At 36.0% G+C, this 24,739-nt stretch overlaps 1 protein-coding gene across 3 annotated transcripts in view; it reads left to right on the top strand.

Moving 5' to 3' along the window:
• Positions 1-24,739, top strand: part of LOC131071454 (2-oxoglutarate-Fe(II) type oxidoreductase hxnY) — a 119,584-nt gene that overhangs the window by 29,410 nt on the left and 65,435 nt on the right. For all 3 annotated transcript variants that reach the window (XM_058007300.2, XM_058007298.2, XM_058007299.2), the window contains exon 4: positions 9,015-9,066. In XM_058007300.2, the coding sequence (XP_057863283.2) occupies positions 9,015-9,066 (52 nt within the window). The remainder of the gene's footprint in view (positions 1-9,014; positions 9,067-24,739) is intronic.

The raw sequence follows: 24,739 nt of genomic DNA, 5'->3' as shown, positions 1-24,739 counted from the left end.
TCTCAAAAGAAAAGAAAGATTGTGCAGTAATCATTTCACGATCAAGCTATTTAAAAATTCTATCAGAACCGGCTTGAAAATTACTCCACGTATGCCGAAGACTATTAGGGCAACGAAGGTCAGTATTGGGGTCATAAAGACCCAATTTATTTTTCATATAAAACCATGCCTTCCATTTGTCAGCTGTGCAACGAAAAGGAATTAAATCCTCCTCGTTAGAGGTAGCTTCCATCATATTAAAATCATCACACACAAAGAATCAGCAAGCCACCACCACATATAAGATCTCTCAAGAGCATCATTCAAAGCATAAAAATTAATGATACTAAAAGAATGATTGTCAACAGACATAAGGATTTAGACCACTCGTTGAGTAGGATTTGATCTGTGCACCATGATGCAAGACTCCCAATGCGGCACAAGAATAGTAAGGACACTTCCCTAGCCTATTTCGTGGTTTGAAGCAAAAACCAAGCGAACTAACCAAATAACACAAGCAACATCAAGGAGAAACGAAGAAATTTTAATTTCTCTGAGACAAAGAACATCTAAACTAGGAAATCTTTGCCGAGTATCTCACATAGAATACTTCCTAACTGGGTTAGTAAGAATTTGAACATTCCACGATAAGAAATTCATTAATAAATGTCTTGCATGCCATCCTCATCCTCAAGAGAGAAGAAACTATTTTGCAAGAATTCTGAATCTTTCTAAAGACCAAAGTCAGAACTTTGTGGTTTTCAAGAGCACGATCACCATCTGCATTTTGCCAAAAAGGGTTGCATGAATGATGGAGAGTATTAGGTTGTGTTGAAATCGTTAATGTAGAGGGGTATGAACCCAAATAGAATGAGAACCACTATCATTATCTTTGTCCTTCCCTTAAGAAATAGGGTTTGAAACAATGAAATGTGAGGATAGTTTGGGTTGTGTTTGCGCATGCGTTTGCACTGGTTATGATTGTGACTGTGGTTGTGGCAGTCCTTAATCTTGTATTCCGAAGATTGACAATGGAAACAAGTAGTCAATAGATTCAAATTAAGCACCTTCTGGGTATAACACATACCACCAATTTGAATATCAATAGTATCTTTGATCACCAGCTAAATTGATCTCAACATAAACCCTCTTTTGAGGGCGAGCTTGATAAAAATGGCCAGGCTCAACAAAAGCCACTTTACCAAGGGATTGATCTATGCCATGTAAAAATGGCCAACAAGGCAAAGGAAGGCTTGAGAATTCAAAAAGTTGCATACTATATTTGGTTGGGATCCCGCTTTTTCATTAATGATGCTACTTGAGCCTTTGGTGGTGTTGTCACTATGTGGGACCCTCAAAATATCACGAGAAGTCTCATCTTAATCTCTGCTAATAGTTTATCTATAATACTTACTTCTCCCCATGCCTTGTGGTGTTTCGTGAATATTTATGCTCCAAACACTTGTTCTGGCAACAAAATTGTTTGGGAGGATATTTTTGCTCAAATTTTGGCTACTCCGAATGACCACTAGTTCATTGTAGGAGACTTTAATATCCCTCTATTCCCTTTAGAGAAGTTGGGAGGGCCGGTGAGCTATTCTAATAGCATGTTAGACCTGTTCGATTTCATTAACTCAACGAACCTTCTTGATATTTAATTAAGGGGACATCTTTTTACTTTGTCCAACCACAAGAAAGTGGACAATCTCATACAAGTCAAGCTAGATAGGTTTCTAGCTTCCTCCAATTGGGATCTAGGCTACAATTTCACCCTTAAGGCCTTTCCTAGAATGGTTTTCAACCTTAACCCTATGATTTTGGACTGGGCAGATAAACTAGCAAGAGGACCCATCCCCTTCCATTATGAAATTTTGTGGTCCTCAAACCCAGACTTTAGAAATTGTATTCAAAGTTGGTGGAATACTCCTATCCAAGGCATTGCTATGTACAAGGTGTCTTAGAGATTGAATATCATAAAGAAACAAAGTCAAAGGATGGAACAAATTCACATTTGGAGAGAATTTTAAAAAGAAAAAAGAGATTGACCCTAAATTAATAGCGATACAATTACAAATTGCAATTGGTGATCATCTGAAAACACACATAATATGGAGGAAGCTATAAGAGGTGAATGGAAAGAAAATTTCAAGAGGGAATAAATTTATTGGAAACAAAAGTCTCAAGTCCAATGGCTGTGAGAAGGTGACATGAATTTTGCCTTCTTCCACAAATCGGCTCTAAAAATCAGAAAAAGTAACACGATTCAGTCCTTGGCGAATGAGATGAATAATATTATCTTGGATGACCTTCAATTGGGGAGTTAGCTTCTAGGTACTTTTTTACAATGCATAGAAAGATGGGCAAATTGATCAGAATCCAACTTTAGAGGATCAATTAGTATAAAGTGTTCCTATGACTCTGAGTCCAAATGATAATGCTCAAGTCATGGCACCTATAATTGTGGAGGAAGTCAAGTCTGCTACATTGTCTATGGGTGCTTTAACGTCACCTGGACCAAATGGTTTTCCCTCGACCTTATTCCAAGAATTCTGGGATTTTGTGGGATATGAATTTGGCTGCTAGGGACTTCTTCTGCACTAGTAAGATCTTAAGAAAATTGAATAAGTCTTATATTGCTATGATTCCTAAAGTGTCAGACCCCTTGCGACTTTCAGACTTTAGACCTATTAGTCTATGTAACACGGTTGATAAGATCTTTTCTAAAGTCTTGATCAATATAATTAAACCAATGCTTGATAGAATGATTAACAACAGTCCAAAAGGGTTTGTCCTAGGTAGATAAATCCTTGATGCTACAATTTCAAAGCATCAGATCATTCAGTCAATCGATAAATGCGACCTTCTGAGAATGGTCCTTAAGCTTGACATTTCTAAGGCTTATGATAGGGTGAGATGGGATTTTCTTTTCAAAGTACTAAGGAAGATGGAGTTTTAAAACAACCTATTAGATCTTATCAAGGAATGTGTAACCGTTGTGAAATACTCTATCTAGTTAATGGAACCCTTGGGGACTTCTTTGAAGCTGAAAAAGGGCTTAGGTAAGGGTACCACTTTCCCCTTAATTTTTCATAATGGTGGCTAGAGTTTTGGGTAGAAACATCCTGAATATGGTGGAAAGTGGCTTTTTGCAGGATGTTAAGGCAAATTCAATTATCCCACCTTTGGTTTTGTAGCAACTCGTGGATAATACCATCTTGTTTGGCGGAGCTTTAGTTGTAGAGCCCTAAAGGTGGAAATTGTTTTTAAACCAATATGCCAAAGCATCAAGACACATAACTTATGATAAGAGCAACATATACTTCTTCCATACAAGGGATGGACTTTAGTGCAAGATCAAACATATTTTAGGCTATCATAGTGCGGCCCTCTCGAGTGCCTTCATGGGCCTACCCCTTATGGTAAGGAGGTTACTAACTCATTTTGGAACTCTTCATTGGAAATACTTTAATTGAAGCTTGTAGGGTGGAAATGTAAGCCATTAAGTAGCACGAGAAAATTACAACTCTTGGTTGTCTCCCTACATGGAATCCCGATCTACTTTCTCCCCCTCTTTAAAATCTTAGCATCCATTGATGTGAAATTGGAAAGAATCCAAAAGAACTTCTTTTGGATGAGGATAGAGGAAAATAAGTGAATGGCTTTGGTCAATTGGGACAGTGTATGTTGCCCCAAGAAGTTTGGAGGACTTGGATTAAGAAGTATTGACTTACTCAATAAGGTACTTTTATCCAAAATGTGATGAAATTTTTCACTGCACAAATCAAAATGGAGTATTTTTATGAGTGCTAATTGCCTCAACTTTGAAAAGTTTTATAGAGCCTTTTCCACTCCTAGACTCCCTAGTGGGTCTAAAATTTGGAATAATAATATCAGAAGTGTAAATTTGATCACTATGAGCATAAAGTGGCAAATTGGTGATGGGCAGATGATTCGCTTCTAGGAGACATGTAATTGATTACTCATCCCAATTTTAGAGAGATCAACGAAAGGGCTCATACCCTTTTTGGATCCCGAGTGATAAACTATATTTCACCACAAAAAATCTTGGAAAGACATGGTGCAGTTTTGTCAAAACCAACCACATTTACTTTAGTTGCCTTCCATGCTTCAACAACTCTTGTAGTGAATCAAAATCTTGTTAGGGTTTAGGTAGATCCGAAGCAAATACAATTTAACAACTATATGCAGATTTAAATACACAAAGATGAAGAAAAAACACAACACAACATAACACAAAGATTTAACATGGTTCACCCAAGATGGGCTACATCCACATAACACAACCGTCAAATCATTTCTTATTATCCAGTAAATCAATACAACACCATTACAATGTTTTTTTTTATTCCAACCACTTATAACATGCAATTTTTAGGGCAACATATGAAGTCAATTAATAAAATTAACCCTAACCCTAAAATAATATTCTCTTAATCTTTTCCTTGTACTCATATTCTCGTACATGTATTCTCATATTCTCGTATTCTCGTACACGCATGAATTTTTTTTTGGGGTAGCGTTCAGCTCTCCATTACGGCGGTCCTTCAGGCTGACACCTCTGCCCAACGAGTGTACAATACTTGCATGATCAGTCACCACATACCAACAAATCCCACTCTTCACAAGTGGGGATAAGATTTTTTAGACTAAAAAATTGAAACGTGATTTCTTGGTTAATTCGACTGACTATTTGCTAATAAAGGAGGGGAGACATACATGATTTTGGGGGAATGTTTGGAACCCTCAACTCATACCTAAGATCAACTTCTTTTGGTGGACGTTTATGCATAATAAGATTCTCACTCTGGATAATCTTATTAAGCGTGGATTTCAACTCCCTAACAGATGCATGATTTGAGAGGATTATCAGTGATGTTTGCAAACTGCTTCTTGGGCTTGACACTTCTGAAATAGGACACACTTTTAGGGAAGCTAACAGTGTTGTAGATGCCATGGCGACTTTGTGCTTGGGAATTGGCAACCTTAGATTTTGGAGATCAAGGGTGTGTCCACAAATATTCGAAGACTCCTTATACAAGAGAGAAAATCCAATAACCATGATTGAATGATGAAAAAATGAAAAGTTTGGATTCCAGGTGTCATTCTATGATCGCCTCTCTAGCTTAGAGGATGGGAAGTAAAGACAAAAAATTTAAATTATTTGGGTGGGAAAGAGATTTAAATTTCTTAAACGCTAGACGTGATAGTGGGGTTCCTAATAGGATTGGTGGTCAGATGAGGGATGTGGAGCCGAGGTGGTTAAGCAACTTGACGTTGACTAGTAACAAGGTGTGTTGTAGGGCCATGCAGAATAAAGAGTGGGTCCCTCATGGCAGCAAGTAGGACTACTAGGGGGTGGAAACTTTTGGGTTGATGTGGACGCTGTTCTTTTTGCCCACTTGGAAGAAAGGGAATCACCAAGAATGCAAGGAGCTAACTATCAAGTGGATGATGTCTATCGAGATAATGGGGAAACCTAGGGGACGATACAACATGCCAAGTTGGATAGATAGTTTGGGTCACCTTTATAGCGACAGGGGTTATGATGCCGAGGTGGCCGATCCGTGCATGGGTTGCTCACATTGCCACCCTAGAGGACAACTCAATGAATTCAAGATATCATCATTTAGCATGTTGCTAGGCTATTGAAATGACTATTAGGAGAAAATATAATGCTTGTTAATGGTTGCCTTAAATATTATTATTCCCCATGATAGAAAATCCCATCGTAATCTCTTTGTTGTTTTGGAAGGAAAGGTTTGGCACGTTTGGGGTTTATGGTGGGCATCGTTTAATCATTACATCACCATTGGTAGACTTTTAACTAAGGCCTTTATTTTTAAGCCTATTAAATTTGTTTTATCGGCTAATTGTAGACTATATGGGAAAAAAACGAGCTAAGTTTTTGGTTCTTTGTGTTATTGTGACAACTTCCATGGGTGGGGAAGGGTTTGGATTAAATCCAACACTCACGTAGAGTTGAAAGTGAATAACACTATTTGGCATGTATTTGTAGAGGAGGGGTGGCTTCGTTTATCGAATATATAAATGGCTATGATGAAGTTCTATCTAATTAGCTTGATAAGTCTTTAGTAGATAGGAGGGTTATTGTTGGGGGAGTTTTGTTTGAAATTAGTGAGGAGGTATTAGGAAAGCGACAGATCTCTCCACGAGGGGGAGAAAATGGAAGAAGCGGAGCAGGGTTACGAACAATGAAAGCCTAGCCCAATTCTTTGAAGAGGACGAGGAATTGACCAAGCTTCATGGTGGTTTTGCTCATGCCAAATTGTCAAACGCTTGGAGCAAGGTTTGTCTAATGCTAATGAATTTTTTTACCTTAGAAGGAAGATTCAAAATTTATTATTAATACCATTTTCCTTTGCTTAACCATTTTCGAAACCATGACCTGCTTTTGCTTCCAATTTTTCTGCCAACCTCTCCCAAAATTTTGGTTCACCATGCTTTGGACAGCCAAAAATCAAGGTAGGAAACCTATTCCCCTCTACCAAGTCCTAATTTTTTTCTAGTACCACTTCCACCTAGACTTGTGCCTGCCTAGACATCTTTTGGTTTATGAATCCCCTTAATCCTTGTGCTTTGACTCGCTGCTCGCAGCTACAATTCTTGACTCCGCGGGGACTAGCAAAAAGAAACGCCTGCAAATTTCTTTTGATGCAAAATCCCTGTCTCAGCCTAGCTCCCCAACTACCCCCACAATTGGCTTGGTGGCCAAAGATAAATTGCCAACTTCTACCTTTGACATAGAGAAGAAAAGGAAATGCTAGAGACCCTCTTCCCTTGCAAAAAACACAAAATTATAGTTAAGGAAGTGGTTAGTGATGAGGAGGAGGGTGTAGAAGAAGATGGTAAGCGCATAAGCTCTCATAGACGCTCGTATAGGTTGGCCGACTAAATAGTGAACATAATTGGATCCAAAAAATTGGTTGATTATGAGGAAGAATCGGAGGAGGAAGCAACTAACAATGAGGATACAACTAGTGAAGAAGATGAAGTGGACAACAACTTGTGGAAGTTGAAAACTTCAGACAAACCATCTAGTGACAACTCTAAACAGAATGAACCCTTGGACCTAACCCAAGATGCAATGCTGGAAGAGGATGACAACTGGCAGGGGGAGAGCGAGCACAATTGTGTCAATTGTACAACCACAAATGAGGAATTGGAAGCCCTGATCAAGAAGGTATTAGAGATAGAGTAGAAGTTGATTAGTGTCTTTAAGTTTATTATGAGGGTGATGCACAACTTTGCCACTTCCTTGTGCCTAATGTAGAAAAAATTCCTGGGCAACAATGCTTACAATAAAGGGAATTACAAGGAATTTTTCAAGTTCTTTACTGATGATTGGAGCCATATGCTCAAATAGCCACTAGTTGGCTTGTTTTATTTTTCTAGGCATTTTGGTTTATGTTGTTAAGATTTTTATATTGTTTTACTATCTTGTTAAGACTCTGTATGATTTTTGATATTTGTTGTTAAAAGATGTTTTTAATTCATGTGTTGTTAATGTTTATGCTACCGATGGGCTATTAGTGTAAAATGTCAGCAACCTTGTTTTACTGCTTTTAATATTAAAAACAAATGAAATGCATTATATTATTGAACTCTACATATTTTGTCTTATTAACTTTGTCATACATAAACTAGTTTGTAAAGAAGGGTTATTGATTAGCCTACAACATATTTTTGAGTGATCAATTGCATTATTAGATGCATAAATAATTATCGACACAACACATGATTTATGTCAAAGATATTCCACACAATTGGGTGTGATGAGACTAGAAACCAAGAGATACACATAAACTAAACGTCTTGACGCTTTTCATGTGGCATGCAAAATTGATAATCTTCAGAACATATGCACTACGTGAAATTTTGTTGATGAAAAATTGAGACTTCAATTTATTACAAACAAATAACATCAAAATCTCCAATTTAGTAACATGCAATCAATATAGAGTACTTTCTTGAAGAGTTTATTAGACTCTAAATTCTAGGTGAGGAGTCCTATATGACTCGAATAGTGAAGCAAACTCGAGGAACAAAGGAAGATAATACACTATCTTTATTTGCTTGAAAAGTGGAGTAATAAATAAAATGGGGTGATGATTGAAGTAGTAATATAATCTTAATTAACTTAGGTTTAGAAGATGTAAAATTTTATGTACTTTAAAGCCAAGTTGGTGGATGTTTTCTTTAATTTATTTTTAAATGAAATTTTTATAACAATGAAGGTGTTTATTTTTTAAGTATAAAATGATTTTTTAAATTTAATTTTCTTTTGTCATGCATCATGATTTATGATAATGCTTTTAGACTGTAATTTTAATTCAAAAATATGATATGATATTTTAAGATCTAATGTTGGAATTTTGTTTATTTAAAACGTGACTTCATCGTATTATGTGGTAAAGGAACATTATAAATTTGAGATGGTAAGTTGCATGTAGAAAAATGAAAGGGTGAATTCAAAAGAGACAACATAATTTTATATGAAATTTTTATAACAATGAAGGTGTTTATTTTTTAAAGCATAAAGCAATCTTTTAAATTTTATTTTCTTTTGGTCATGCATCATGATCTATGATAATGTTTTTAGACTCTAATTTTAATTCAAAAATATAGTTGGAGATATAATGTTTTAAAATAAGACTAGAATTTTGATTATTTCAAACATGGCTTTGTCATATTATGTAGTAAACTACAAATTTTGGTAAGTTCATGTAGAAAAATTTAAAAGTGAATTCATCTTTAGAAACTTAGTGAATGGTTCATACCTTATTTCTATTATTCTAAATATTCAAAAGAGACAACATAGTTTTGGTGGCATTTATTTATTTTAATATTTTTCTATGCTCACTTTAGTTTTTACTAGTTTCTTTTTCTTTATTTTTTTATCATATTTACATTTAATATTTTTTTAAATTATGAGTCTAGTATGTGTTTGATTATATTCGAGCACTTTCTAATGTTGCTATCTTTTACGAGATCAGAACTTTTGCCACAATGGAGAGAAATAATGCTGGATTACTATGAAAATGTCTTGTAAGTTTTTTCTATAATTCTTTGTTTATCTTTGTAGTCTAATTCATTTATTTTTTTAATATTTTAAAAGATATATAGAAATATATATTGGTCACTTAGTTTTTTACAATTAAAGAAAATAAGCAATTAGTAAAGAGAAAGAGGAATATGCTGGATTTAACTTGATCGTATATTTTTATTTATACCAAAACTCAATAGAAGGTATACAACTTTTCCTATAAAATAGGATTAACCCTAGTAGAATCATGGATTATAGATACCGCTTTATTAGAGTGAATTTCCTATGACCACAAAGGTGTATTTAAAAACAAATTAGAAATGGTGACTACCTCAACATGTGAACTAGACACAAGTATAAGAAGAGGAAACAGGCCTTGGTTGAATTTACCTAAGAATTTCATGAGAAGCTTTTTAATGGGGTCACAAGGACAAAATCAATATGAAGTTGTGAAATTTGATAGGATATCTAATGAAGAGGTGTTAAAAAACTCTCATTAGTGAAATCCTAGAGAAAGGGAATCATACTCCTGATAATTTTGAAAATGATAACCTAGATTATAGAAAGTGAGTTTGGCGATTATAAAAACCATTATGGATTTCAATGGGACATATGCTAGACATCACCATGAATGTAAAAGTTATGACACCCAAGGGATGGAGCACAAAAAGATGGCGATAAAGAGAAACATGCTTCACCTAACCACAAATATGAGGAATATGACACTTAAAGAAAAAATAGATGCTGAAAACTTAAGGAAAAAATGACTTAGACCACTACCAACGAATATGGTAGATAAATGGTTTCCATGATTAAGCCCAATGCAGATGGGATCTCATGTGCATAGGAGTGAATATATGGAAATAAGAAATAAGTTTTATACGGGGAATTGCCATGAGTAGCATTTGTGAAAAACAAGGGAAAGGTATAGATTGTAAGGTGTAAAATCATCACATTCCATATCCCCAAGGAGAGGGAGAAAGAGTTATAGGTGGTCTACAATAAGGTATGCACCTATTGTAAGTAATTTCTAATGAGTTTTAAGGGAACATTAGTGATTCTTTTCCAATGAACTTAATTTACTAAGGAGAAGGAATTCATTATTGAGAGTATATACTAGTTGAGTGATAAGAGAAGAGAATTATATACCACCTCTAGTCTAGAAAGATATTGAAATTTGGTTGAATCATCATGCAATTGATTTTACTTTGCATCACTTGTCATCTTCATACAAGCCAAATTTAGGACATATTTTAGGAAATGTTCTATAAAGCATGTGGACATTTGATGATGTTTTAACTCCTCTCTCTACATCACTAGCAATATCGACCATGTTCTTTTTAGCTAGTACATAATAACTCATCTCTTTGTATGTTTCACATCACTAGCAATATCAACCATGTTCTGTGTAGCTATTCTACAATACTTTAAAAAACTAACATAATAAAGAAATGAGTTGGGTTAAGATAAATGATTGTATATCTCTATTTACCAAGAAGTCTCTTTATACTCCACCCTTTTATATTAGTGTATTTTGACCATTTCATAATTTTATGACAATATAATAATAAATAGAAATATCTTGACACGTCCAACCAATTACATTCTCTTACAAAACTTGTATAATATAATCTTACAATATACAATTATAACATGGTGTCTTACCCACTTTTGAATCATATTCATTGCCACATACAATTTGAATAAATTTTTAGCATGTTTTGTTATTTTGGAACTCTTAGTCCTTGGTAAATAGTGGTATTGGAGCATTAAATAAGTTCTAATTTATAGTGAAATTGTGTTATATTTGAATTTTTTTAAATTTTGTTTTCAAAATCGAATAAGCCCTAAGTATATGAGATTGGTCTAGAAACTTGTGACAATAATTCTCCATCCTTTCATGATCTCAACCAATGGAAAATGATTCTACATATGAGATACAAACATCAAACATTTTTCTAAAGGTGATAGGGATTGTTTTTCAATGACATAGAGATGGTTTATATATAGTTATGCCTATAAAATGGCGAGGACCATTTATTATTTATTCAAACTCAACTTGTGTAGCATGTTTAATTGTTTTTCTAGAATTATATAAATAAAACACAAAAAAGGGCATTTGAAATATAAAAACTCTATATGGTACAAGTCCATTTAAAATCATTATTTTAAGGGGGAAATTCACATGTTTTGTAGATAAATAGGGTAGTCTCATTTTCTCATGCTATGTGGTTAACGACTATTTTAATAAATAATTTTTTTTTTTTTCAATTTGGATAGTTTCCCTCTTCCATGTCAATAGATCTATTTTAATAGATCTTCCTTATTAGGGAGGGCGATGCCTTTAACCTTAGGGGACAATGAAGATTCCATTATTAGGTCAAATATAGCATCATATGCAATGACAAACAATGTAGGGGCAAGTGGGCACCCTTTCCAAATAGATCTTTCTAGATCAAAAGATTTTATAAAGGGCCATTAATATCATTCTAAGTAACTTCATCCTTCATTAAGGTCTTAACCAAGTGAGAAAAACTAGCAGGGAAACCAAAAGCTTCATGGGTCATGAGTAGAAAAGACCATTCTGCCCTATCACAGGCCTTCTCAAAGTCTAATAAAAACACAACTACATTTTGATTAGATATTGTATCTTAATTCGTGGTCTCCCAGCTTGTTAGGAGATTCTCAAGGATGTACCTTCCTTTAATGGATCTAGTTGGGTGTTGCTAATGAATTTAGGGAGGATATCCACAAGCCTTAATGCAATAAATTTTGTAAGAATCTTGTAAGATACACTAAGCAGTGTGATGAGACGTTAGCTATTGATGAGAGACCCATCACCATCTTTAGGCAAGCTTTTGTGTTTCGGTTTATTAATATTAAGTCCCTGAGATTCCATGTCAATAGCAGCTTTGTATGCATGTGTAGCGTCCTAAAATTGCGACACTTGCAATTTCGACCACATTTGGGTCTTCACGATGGTGATGCAACACGAAACCTGAATGGAGACCCCGAAACTTGTTCATGACATCAAAAACTGCATTTTTTAGCACCCTGGCCTGATCCTCCTTGCACCCTGCTGTCCTTGGAGGTGGGACCATGGCGCCCAGCGCCCTGGTCCCCCAGGACCACGGCGCCCAGCGCCCTAGTCCCTGGCCCTATTTTGGGCCCGGTCTCCTATGGGGCTTCGGGTCTTTATGTTTGCAATTTGGAAAATAGCATTTCCTGGTCGGCCCAAGGTCGGGAAAATCAGTCTATCAACCCTAATTGACAAGTATATAAACTACTTTTCCTCTCTCATTTTGGGAAGAGGCGAAAAAGGTGGAAACGATACTCAAACATTCAAGCATTCAAACATTCCTTCAAGCAATTGATCATTCTAAGTCTCCATTCAAGGCTAAGTGTTGCATTCAAGACAAGGATTCAACCATTGAAGAGGAGATCACATGCTACAACATACAACATACAACAAACAACAACATCTATACCTTCGCATATAAGGATACAAACATCCTTACAACAAGGTATTAGTACTTGTTTTACATTACATTTACAGCATTTCTCATTTCTTGGTTAATTCCAAAACCGGGGTTTGACCTAAGGGCAAACTCCTAATCCCTAACCCCCCAATCGTCTTCGCTTTTCTGTGTGTAGGTTGCAGGTACGCAGCTGAAATTGAAGATCTGGAATCCTTGTGCAGAGACGAACAGATCCCCCTTCGTTTCGCGGATTTTTCGGAGGACCGTGTGCACGCCGGGCGCCATCGTCTCGTCAACTTTTGCTCAAATTTGCAGGACAGCGCCGTCTCGACATTTTACTGCTAATTCCAGGTCCGCAGCTTCATCCTATATCCCTATCTCAGTTTATAAGCGAATCTTTCTCACTTTCTATGTATTCCTAGCTTAATCATTCTATCTACATTCTTTACAAAAGAGGGTAGCCTTGCTGTCTTAACCCTTGAAACTCATATAGAATCCAATCTTGCATTGCGTGGGATTGGATCTTGTGGGTTTCAACCCCTCTTTTGAATGTAAAGTCTCCCCTAAGTGAAAACCATCAACCCTAGTGAATCTCCCTTCTCTCTCCTTGGAGTTGGGGAGGGGAGAACAACTAGGGTTCGATTTTTCCGCTTTACATTTTGGTGAACCCGACGTGAACATCCTCATTTTGATTATTCATGGTTAGATCTGAAAATTTTGCTTTCCTAATTATATTTCCATGTTTGATCTTTTGCAAAATTTTAGAGGTTAATTGCATAAAAACCCTAAATTTTCTTTTTTAGTAATTGAGCTTGTGAAATGTTTAATTGTTAATGCTTGTTTCAGATCTGCCCTTCTATTACAAATTATCAATTCATATTTGTGCTTTAATTTTGAAAATTAAGTGGTTAAGTGTCAAAACCCTAATTTTTGAGACCCTCTTGATTCAACCTTTGTCCGACAATTTCACTAATCAAAACATCTCCAAATCAACTGTAACTTTGGATTCCGCAATAAAATCATAATATCTTTCATCCCTGAAAATTTGGAAAAAAGTTGTGAGGACCGTGTGCACTCCGAGCGCCATCGTCCCTGACATTTTTTCCGAAATTTCGGGAGCTAGATCTTACTGTATTTTTCTGCTAAAATCCAGAATTTTGGCTGATTTCATCAATTCTAACACTTTCAAAATTACAGTCAAAGTTGGTCTAGTGATTGCTTGGATAAAGGTTTCTAATCATTCAAAAATTGTTGAAATTGAAATTCCTATCAAAATTGTGTTCCTTACTATCCTAACTCTGAAAAGTGTGTTGGCATTCATTCGAAATTTCAGTGCTTTATTCAAATTTTTGCAATTTGTGACTTTTGAAATTAAGTGCTTAATTACAACAACTTTGATTTCCGCTTTCAAAATTGAATTTTGCGTGAAATTGAGTCAATTTTCAAATTTCAAAACTTGCATTGCTTTTGGTATTCCCTCTAAAATCATAAAATTCAAAATTTCAGTTTCCCTCTCTTTTTCAAAATTCAAATTTTGCATTTTTTGACAATCTGGATAGGGTTCAATTTTGAGATTGCAACTTTAATTTGGCTTATCTATAGATCGTAAAATCACTCAATTTTTTCAGGTTAGCTGTAAAATCATCATAAATTTCATCCCTGCAAATTTTGAAAAAAGTTGCGAGGACCGTGTGCACCCCGAGCGCCACGGTCCCAGACATTTTTTCCGAAATTTCGGGAGATTGTCCTGATTGTATTTAACAGCTTAAATCTAGAAGATTGGCTGATTTTACTGAAATTTGCTACCTCTAAAATTCAAAATCTTCTCTCTTTCTTTAGTGCATGAGTTTTACAACAATAAGTCCTACTTACACTATTCCCGTTAGACGAAGCCTTAGAATTAAGTCCTTCCAAGGTTTAATTACTGAGGAGATGGAACCTAATTTGAATGGCCTTTTTAACGAGGACATGGGTAATTCCTCTAATCCTCTTAATGATGAAGAAGCTCTCCATGAGGTTTCTGTAGAACAACTTTCAAAATTGGATAACCAATTTGACGATTTTCGACAATGGATGTCTCAAGAATACCCTGATAGTCAAGCTCTTCCTTTAATTGAGGGTCTAAAACGTATGCTTCAAAGTGATAAGAATGGAATTGATATTTTGCGTGGTATTGCACACATTGTGGATTCAAATGTGATGCCTATGAAGAGTTGTGCTGAAACTTTGGGTTATACACAACCTCCTACTCAAGACAATCATTCTATTCCTTTGATGACTTCTATTGCTAGTATACCTACTTTTACATCAAACATAATGACTACTTCAATACAAGACATTCCTCCTATGATCGCTAGTCATGGGGGCAATCCCTCTTGTTCAATCAACCCTCTTCCTTCATTCAATCCGACTTCTTCATTCATTCCTTCAATGAGTGTTCCTCTTATATCACCACAAATGAACATGACGCAAGGGGGCAATTCATTTAACCATTCCATTCCTCCTTGTAGTGTTCCTCCTTTCCAATCATCTCCTATGACTAACTATCATAGTGTCCCACCACCTTACTCTCTACCTTCTTTCAATTACATAACACCTCCATCACAATCTAACACGTCTAATATGAACTCTTCGACTGAAGCGACCATTAACAATCTTGCACAAACTGTCTCTTCTTTACAACAACAAATTGCCTCTATGAATCAATCTAAGTTTAGTGTGCCCACATTTGATGTTGCGAGCCCACTTTCTCATGACATTGTTCGAGCTATTCCCCCTAAACATGTTGAAATTCCGCATTTGGAGCTTTATAATGGTAAGGGTGATCCTCTAACACATGTTAAGACTTTTCAAACAATATGTACTGATTTTGCTTATGACCAAAGTTGCTTGCAAAACTGTTTACTAGAACATTAAGAGATAAAGCCCTACAATGGTATTGCTCGTTGCCTTCCTATTCTATTTCTTCTTTCGAACAACTTGCAAATGCTTTCATTCAACAATTTCAAAACAATATAAGTCCTAAAGTTACTTTGATTGATTTAATGCATTGTAAACAAGGTGTTAAAGAAAAAGTGACTGATTTCATTGGTAGATATAAGCATTTGTATGCTCAAATTTCTTTTCCAGTGCCTGACAATGATATTCAAAGAATCTTTATTTCTAATTTACAAAAAGACATTAGAGAAAAACTCCTGTTTTCTGAGTTTACTTCTTTCCAACAGTTGTGCGCAACTCTTCACAATTATCAACTGACTGTGAGTCAAATGGAACAATCACATCCTATGACTCCGAGTGATAAGGGTGATAGTAGTCAACAACCATTTGGGAAGTTTAAACCGAACAGAGAGTCCATTAAATTCAATGAAAACATCATCAACAACAATGTGAATGCAGCATCAGGTGTGCCTCCTATTTCTAAGTTTTTCAAGAAAGAAAGAAAGTTTACTCCTTTGAATGAATCATTGCATAGTATTATGAATAAGTTATTGGAACAAAATGTGCTTACTCTTCCTCCTATAAGGCAAATAGATCTTGCAAAGATTAATTCACCCTATTTTGATAACAAATCTTTTTGTCAATTTCATCATCAACCTGGGCATGATACTGAAAAATGTTTTGCTTTAAAGGTAAAATTCAAGATTTGATTGATAATAATACTATTTCTGTTTCTGGAGTGAATGATAAAGGCAATACATCTGTAGCTCCTCCTAACCAAAATCTTCAGATTTTTACTGATCCATTACCTTCTCATACCTCTAATGCGATTGATACTACTGATTCCTCTCTCTCACCTGATGATCTTGTTTCTATGACTCCGAATGTGATTAACTTTGTGGAGCAGCAGAAAATCTCTAAAGAACTTTCCATAGCCTTTGATTCTAGCGAAACTATCAGGGCACCTGATGGTCCTTTATATATAGTTGCAAAAGTAAAAAATACACCTTGCCGTGGAGTGCTTATTGATCCTTCTTGCATGGTTAATGTCATTACTGAAGAATTTCTTTTTACTTTGCAATTGAATCAAGTGATCTATGACGAAACAAATGTAGTTGTGAAACTATTTGATGCATTTTCTTCTCCTGCAATTGGTTCTATTACATTACCTATTGAGGTCCATAACAAATTCCTTGATGTGGACTTTGCTATTATTCCATCATCCGAACAATTTCGTGTGAAGCTAGGCTATCCTTGGCTATCTTCCATGAAAGCTATTGCTTCTTCTATTCACAAGTGTTTGAAATTTCCCCATAATGGTGAAGTTGTTACTGTCAATCATAGTCTCTTTAAACCAGCTGAAAGAACTTCTAGCGTTCCTCTTGATTATTTTTGGCCTAAACAATTCCAATCTCTTCCTCCGCGAAGTGATCATCTTTTCAAATCTTATCAAAAGTGGAAAAAAGATATGATCCTATCTCTAAGTGAACCTAGAACACCCAAACTTGACATTCCTATCATTCTTGAGAAGGAAGTTCTTCCTTTGAAAGATAAAACTAATGTCTTTCCTCAAGAAGATTCCCAACTCATCCCTATGGATGTGACTATGCCTATATCTAATAAACTTCCTAAAAGTAGACCTATCCCTCCTCGTCATGATGGACTTGGTCTCCTTCCTAAACCAAATATTCCTCCCTTATATGGAGCAGTTCCTCCTCCTTCCTCTTATGGAGAGAAGAGACCTTCCTCTTCTCCTATTGTTCAGCCTAAGAGACTACAACCTAAACACCCAAGTGATAAGGATGAGAACATTCCTCCTCCTCAATTTTCTCAACTTCCTACTAAGACTAGACGAAATCATTCTGCACGTGAACGCCGACGAAAGCGTCGTCTTAGAGCTTAGGCAGCTGCCTCTCAAACTTTGCAATCCCCAAAAACACCTTCAACAAGCATTATTCCATTTTCTCCTCAGCCGGAAATTGAGCCAAAATCTCCTAAACATAAGATGCATGATGGTCTTGATCCTGTGCGAGTTAAAGATCCTATTTTTATAAATCTTGATGATGATATAGATGAAAATGTTATTCATGATGAAAATGTTACTTCTCTTGCTTCTGATAGTGAATATGAACTTGTTGATATTGATAACCATTTATCTAATGAATTTTGTAAAGCACTTATCCTAGCTCCTAGACAAGAACAACGTGGCTTGGAACATGAACATAGCCCTTGTTTGGATCTTGTGATAGCTCCATTTGCTGTGTTGGATGTTCCTCCTCTATCGTGTTCCCTGCCTTCCCGAAACATTGATCAGCAAGATCGGGGGGTAGATGACGTGCTAGACTAGTTCATTAGCATAGCAGATTCTCTCCTCCTCTCTTTCTTTTGTTACTTCTTCTATATGTTATTCTCATTCTTCTATTTGTTGTCCTTAGTGTTGTCTACTTGAGGACTATGCAAAGCATTGAGATCTCTTTGGTCTTTCTCATGTTGACTCAAAAGACACATGTGCTCCCTTCTTCTAGGTGACCTTCCTTGATTGGGGAATGAAGAACAATTATGCATACATACATATGATATACATGAATTATCATACAGCATACTGACCCCGAGGAAAGCGAAGTCACCTTGTGCTTTGTGTTTTGTGTCTATTATCCTTGGGCTTATCTCACACTTGGGGGCTAAATCCTTGTGATAACGTGCTCCTTTCTCATTTCTTATATGTATCACTACCTTAAAGCAATCACCCCCGGTGAGGCGTGTGCGATCGCTTTAACGTAGGGGGGCATACATCCCGTTCATATCTTTTCAAGATACTTGAAAATTTCTTGGCAAATTTAGCTTTGCCTTGAAAATTTTTGATATCTTTCTTGCATGACTCATAGTGAGGGAACCTTACTACTGACAGTCATGGTTCTCCCTCGTGATCTTCCCTTTTACTTTGTCAATCGAAGTCGTAAGATCCTTAGTCCACTGGGGGCTTGGTGTATCTTGCCTCCTTGACGTGGTGAAAGTCTTTCAATATTGTTTCCTTGTACTTTACCAGAAGTATGAGCGTACGCTTATACTCCCGCTAAAGTGGGGGCTAAATGTAGCGTCCTAAAATTGCGACACTTGCAATTTCGACCGCATTTGGGTCTTCATGATGGCGATGCAACACGAAACCTGAATGGAGACCCCGAAACTTGTTCATGACATCAAAAACTGCATTTTTCAGCACCCTGGCCTGATCCTCCTTGCACCCTGCTGTCCCTGGAGGTGGGACCATGGCGTCCAGCACCCTGGTCCCTGGCCCTATTTTGGGCCCGGTCTCCTATGGGGCTTCGGGTCTTTATGTTTGCAATTTGGAAAATAGCATTTCCTGTTCGGCCCAAGGTCGGGAAAATCAGTCTATCAACCCTAATTGACAAGTATATAAACTACTTTTCCTCTCTCATTTTGGGAAGAGGCGAAAAAGGTGGAAACGATACTCAAACATTCAAGCATTCAAGCATTCAAGCATTCAAACATTCCTTCAAGCAATTGATCATTCTAAGTCTCCATTCAAGGCTAAGTGTTGCATTTAAGACAAGGATTCAACCATTGAAGAGGAGATCACATGCTACAACATACAACATACAACATACAACAAACAACAACATCTATACCTTCGCATATAAGGATACAAACATCCTTACAACAAGGTATTAGTACTTGTTTTACATTACATTTACAACATTTCTCATTTCTTGGTTAATTCCAAAACCGGGGTTTGACCTAAGGGCAAACCCCTAATCCCTAACCCCCCAATCGTCTTCGCTTTTCTGTGTGTAGGTTGCAGGTGCGCAGCTGAAATTGAAGATCTGGAATCCTTGTGCAGAGATGATCAGATCCCCCTTCGTTTCGCGGATTTTTCGGAGGACCGTGTGCACGCCGGGCGCCATCGTCCCGTCAACTTTTGCTCAAATTTGCAGGACAACACCGTCTCGACATTTTACTGCTAATTCCAGGTCCGCAGCTTCATCCTATATCCCTATCTCAGTTTATAAGCGAATCTTTCTCACTTTCTATGTATTCCTAGCTTAATCATTCTATCTACATTCTTTACAAAAGAGGGTAGCCTTGCTGTCTTAACCCTTGAAACTCATATAGAATCCAATCTTGCATTGCGTGGGATTGGATCTTGTGGGTTTCAACCCCTCTTTTGAATGTAAAGTCTCCCCTAAGTGAAAACCATCAACCCTAGTGAATCTCCCTTCTCTCTCCTTGGAGTTGGGGAGAGGAGAACAACTAGGGTTCGATTTTTCCGCTTTACAGCATGCAACATGCAACATGTCTTCACTAATCCATTCTATATTTTTATTCTAGAATTCTATTTGTAGCTCCTCCGCTTTAGGGGATTTGTCATTATTTAGTACATTAATAGCTTTTCTCACTCCTCAAGAGTGATGTCCTCGTCTAAACTATATATTCTTAGGATTGAGATTCTTACAAAACCATATAGTCTCTTGACAACTAGGGTTATTGCCTTCCAAAGTGAAGAGGCTTTTATAAAAACCAAGGAACAAGTTTTTAATTTCTTCGTGGTGATGTACAACTTTGTCCTTAGCCCACACTTTGTCAATTATTTCTTTAAATTCTTTGTTTTTTAAGAATTTAAAAAAATTGAGATCCTTTATCTCCTTTCTTTAACCAATTCATTTTTTACCTTACCCGAAGAGCTTGTATGTTTTTTGGTTCGTAGACTTCTTAAAGAATTTTTGTAATTATTAATTCCTCATTTAGCTTCATGTTAATAGGGTTATTTTGTAGACACAAGTCAAAATTCAATCTTTTTTTTAAACTTATCTTCTAGCCTCTTGTTGTTCAAAACCCATTTTTCTTTCCTTTGGTTTAGAAGATTATTTTCATTAATAAATATTCTATTCCATCTTCTGATATTAGACCTATTGTGCATCTTCCCTTTATTGATGTCCTAGGGCATGAAGATAGAACTCTTGCAATTTTCATATCGCAGGTGGTTGACGTTGAGCATGAAATTACTATTACTTTTTTTCAAGTTGTTACAATATTTGTAAATTAAGTTATTTTTTTAAATAGGATGTTGATCAGATAGTGTAAGGGTATACTTTTAGATTGCAACCATCTTTATATGCCTTAAAACTAAAATAATCCTTGTGGACATAGTATCTATCTGGTCTAGGGCATATTCTTTTCTTAACTTGTTGAAAGCCATATATTCTTCCTTTTTATCATGAAGAGGATCGAAGAGGTTCAACCTAGATTTTAGTCTAGACTAGTAGTACATTTAATTACCTTGCCATTCCATGTTTGCCCCCCAACTTTGTCCTCTTGATGTTCAACCATGTTAAAGTCTCTCCTTATGATCCATGACATATCTTGAAAGTTATAGAGCTACTTTTGGTGCTCTGTCCTATCCCTATAATCACTGGGGGTATATACAGAGCACAAACCAAATCAAAAATAATCTTTTTCTATCGCCACCCCTACAACTTTATTACAAGGAGAGAAGCCATTTTGTATAGCATGTTGGGCCCATTTATTAGGTATCAAGATTGTAGAACCACTTTTTCCATTGTACGTAATTGGTGGAAAGTTGAAGTGAATCCTTCCAAATGCACTTGAGATTAATATCAAGATCAAATTGGGTAGCCTTTATTGTTTGCAAGAATACAATATCTTTGTTCTTAATCATGTTCAAAAATGTTTTGACAATATATTTCCTGTTAGGGGTGATGGACACATAGATCAAGATATCTGTTGTCTCTCTATGTGCACCCCATTATCACCATCATCAAAAAGCATTTAGGAAGGCTATCATTAGTTTCCCTCTTTTTGGACATAGTAGATGGGGACTCATAGTCTCGTTCTTCCTCTTGTGTTTCACAATATTATATTTTTCATTGCCAATGGGATGAGTCTATCCTTATTGTTCTTTGTGGAGGTGATGGAGAAGCTAGTTCCAGGGAATTGCTTCCTTTAGTAATTTCTATGCTAGGTCCTCTCCTATTGGCTGCTACAACAATCTCACCATATTTTTCAACCTTATGAATATTAGGGCTTACTTGTTCGTCTAAGAAGGTTACCACCTCAAGAGTCATTAATTCCTTCAACATTGTTAATATGATTAGGGTTTTGAATCTCTCCAATTCTATCCAAAACAGGTTCAATTTCATTTCCTTTCTCGGGTATAATTGCAGAGTGCCCAATAGAATCATTTACAAATTCCACATGGGTCAATTACTAGGAGGCTACGTAAGTTTAGTGGTTTGGACAGGCTTGGGGGCAAGAATGACTGCAACATGCTCTTTGGTCTCTTCATCCTTGTCGTGTTCATTTACATTAGGAACAACTAGATTTTTAAAACTATTGGTTATCTTTAAACCCACCGTAGGAAAAGTGTGGGATGTCGAATAATTAGGCTTTCGCGAACTCCTATAAATTTGACTTCTTCTTTCAATTTCATGAGCTATGCTCCTATCCAGTGATTCAAATTTAGGGTTAATGGCAAGTTTGATTGCTTTCGAGGAATAATTATTACTAGCTTTGAGAATGTTAAAATTTGCATTATAGACCCCAATAGTTTCAAAGCATTTATTACTCTCTTTTAGTTTTTCCTTTCTTAGGACAATGTTTTCCGTAATCTTGTCAACCGCTATTTGTTGAGGAGTTTTCCTTTTGGGCTTCCAATGCTTTAAGGAAAGGACAATGTTATCGTCAACCTCCCTAGAAGTATTGAGGGAAAGTAATTGGCTAACAAAATCTAAGATATTAGGGAGTGAGGCTTTAGGGAATTTGAGGCCAAGGATTCACTAGAAGGAAGGTTGCCCAATGAGAAAGTCATTTTAGGATTAACAAAAATGAGATTAACAATTTTCAGAATTCTGCTAAATCTAAGAAATGAGATAGGATTACTGGGCATTGTGGGGAATGAGTTAATCCATTGCTCAACATTAACCTAAGAAAGAGCACCCGTAAAGGAATCAACATTGGTGGCTATTTTAACTAGAGGCAAATCTTTATTAGAATTGTGAGAAAGAGAATTGTCAACTCCAACCACTCAGGTTTTGAGGCTAGAATTTGAGGCCTCTAAGTTATTAGGCATGACATGCTTGCTCAAATCATTGTTCGTGGGTGGTCCTTTAGGATTTTGAGAAACATCAATCTTAATTGGCCTATTGAGGATAATGGAACATTTTTTCCTTATATGTACTTGCTTACAACATAAGTAACACACATTTACCCCTCCTAGAATTTCAATGTCACAAAAAAGAGAAGAGCCTTCAAGATTTATCTCAATAGTTCTAGGCATTTCAATTCTCGGTGCGAGAGAAATTAAACCCTAGCCTTGTCCATCTTGAGCACTTTCCCCAAAGAGGAGATAAGTTGGCGGATAAGTACCCACATTATGAGACCAACATTTTTGATAGTTATTTATTGAGGGCACGACTGTCCCAAAACGTCATCATTAATGGCTTTGGGAAACCATTTTAGGGCTCTGAAAGTGCAATTGCTCATATTCCAATATTGCTTTTTAGTAAGAATTTCTTCTATTTTACAATCTTTGAAAAATAAAATAAACAAACCCATTCAAACCATTTGGCAAAATGAAACTTGTATGCCTATTTTTTTACACCATACATTTCTTATCCTTTCATCTAAGAACTTTCTAGCCAGGATTTTGTTACTATCTACTTCGGAAAAAAAGATAGCAATGTTTTATAGTTTTTTTTTTCTTCATTCAAAACCTTTATCATATTAGGTTTAGGCGAAACAAAGAGTTTCTTAGGGTTGTATGGAGGGGGCTTACCTTTTCCTCCTCCTTTGCCACCATTTCCCTGAAAAGCACAATGAGAACTCGCCATAAACAATGTAGAGTCCAGAATAACCACATGTATTTTTACATTAACATCTCAAAAGGATTTATTGTCACCTTTTTGATTAAGTGCCTTTTCAAGCTTGGTTGATAGATTTCCATCCACTAAATGTAAAGTATGTAAGACCGAAAATCATAAATTCATTAGTATGCTCTCAACAAATGCTATTGGGTAGAAATAAATTTTGAAGTGATTATACACCAACTTGTAAACATCAAACATCCTAAAATAAAATATGAGGAAAAGATACCAGGGGATAGGCCACTTGCTTATGAGTGGGTAGATGATGTCGGAGAATCCATGATCAATGACAATCCTCATCAAGCAAAAAGAGAGTGATTGTAATTTTTCTAAGGTTCGGTAATGTTGATGTGGGAGAAAATAAATTACGTCATTTAGGCCAAAATATTCTTTTTATTTGGTCTTTAGTTAATGTTTTAGTAATTTTTGATGTGGAGAAAGTGTAGGAGACAATTTTAATGTTTGAAAATTCAAATTTGTCCATCTTTGGCACGATTTCTTGGTTGTAATAAGATTTTGATGACATCATAAATTACTCCTAAAAAATAGGGATAGGGTTTCCAATTTTGAGTGCCCATGTGATGCTTTGAATGTTTTTCTATTTAAGGTCCTAATTGGGAGAAGTGTGATGACAAGAGGAATCTACTGTTTTAACATATTGATGTTGATGTGGGGATTTTAGAGAGGGTTTTGTGTGTGTTAGTACCTTCTTACATCAATCGTATTATAGATAGGTAATTCTAAGTGTGTAAATAGTTTCGTTAGAGAGAGGAAATTTGTACTAGGATTGAGCTTATGGGTATAGAGAAAAATGTTTGCAAGAGGAACCCCACGTGGTAGAGGTAGAGGAAGAAAAGAAGATGTTTTTTGTGATGCTTATTTTAGAGCTTTGAGAAGTTAGGTTGAAGAATTGCAAGAAGAAATCTAAAAAGGTTTTGCATGAAGAAGAGAACTTGAAAGTGAAGAAGAAGAAGAAGAAGAAGAACCTTTAGAGGTTGCTAGTCAAAGAAGTAATGAAATAAATGCAACAACAATGACTGTCAATGATCCATTGCTAATTGGATTATGAAGGATAGAGAAAAGACCGAAAAATGAAGTCCCTACATTCATTGGAAAACCTAAATCCTGAAGAATTAATTGATTGGATAAACAACATAGAGGATTATTTGAATTGGAAGAAGTTGAAGGCCTTGACAAAGTGAGGTTTTCTAAAACAAGATTGAAATGACATGCTTCAATTTGGTGGAGGTTCAAGTGGAAAGATAAAGAAGAGGTAAAGACAAAATCACTAAATGGGATAGGATGGTTGAGAAAATGAAAAGACAATTTATCCTAGTAGATTATGAATCAGAGTTGTTTAA

The sequence above is a fragment of the Cryptomeria japonica genome, chromosome 6 (assembly GCF_030272615.1).
Source record: "Cryptomeria japonica chromosome 6, Sugi_1.0, whole genome shotgun sequence".
Lineage (NCBI taxonomy): Eukaryota > Viridiplantae > Streptophyta > Pinopsida > Cupressales > Cupressaceae > Cryptomeria > Cryptomeria japonica.
This window is presented reverse-complemented; position numbering and strand designations above follow the sequence as displayed.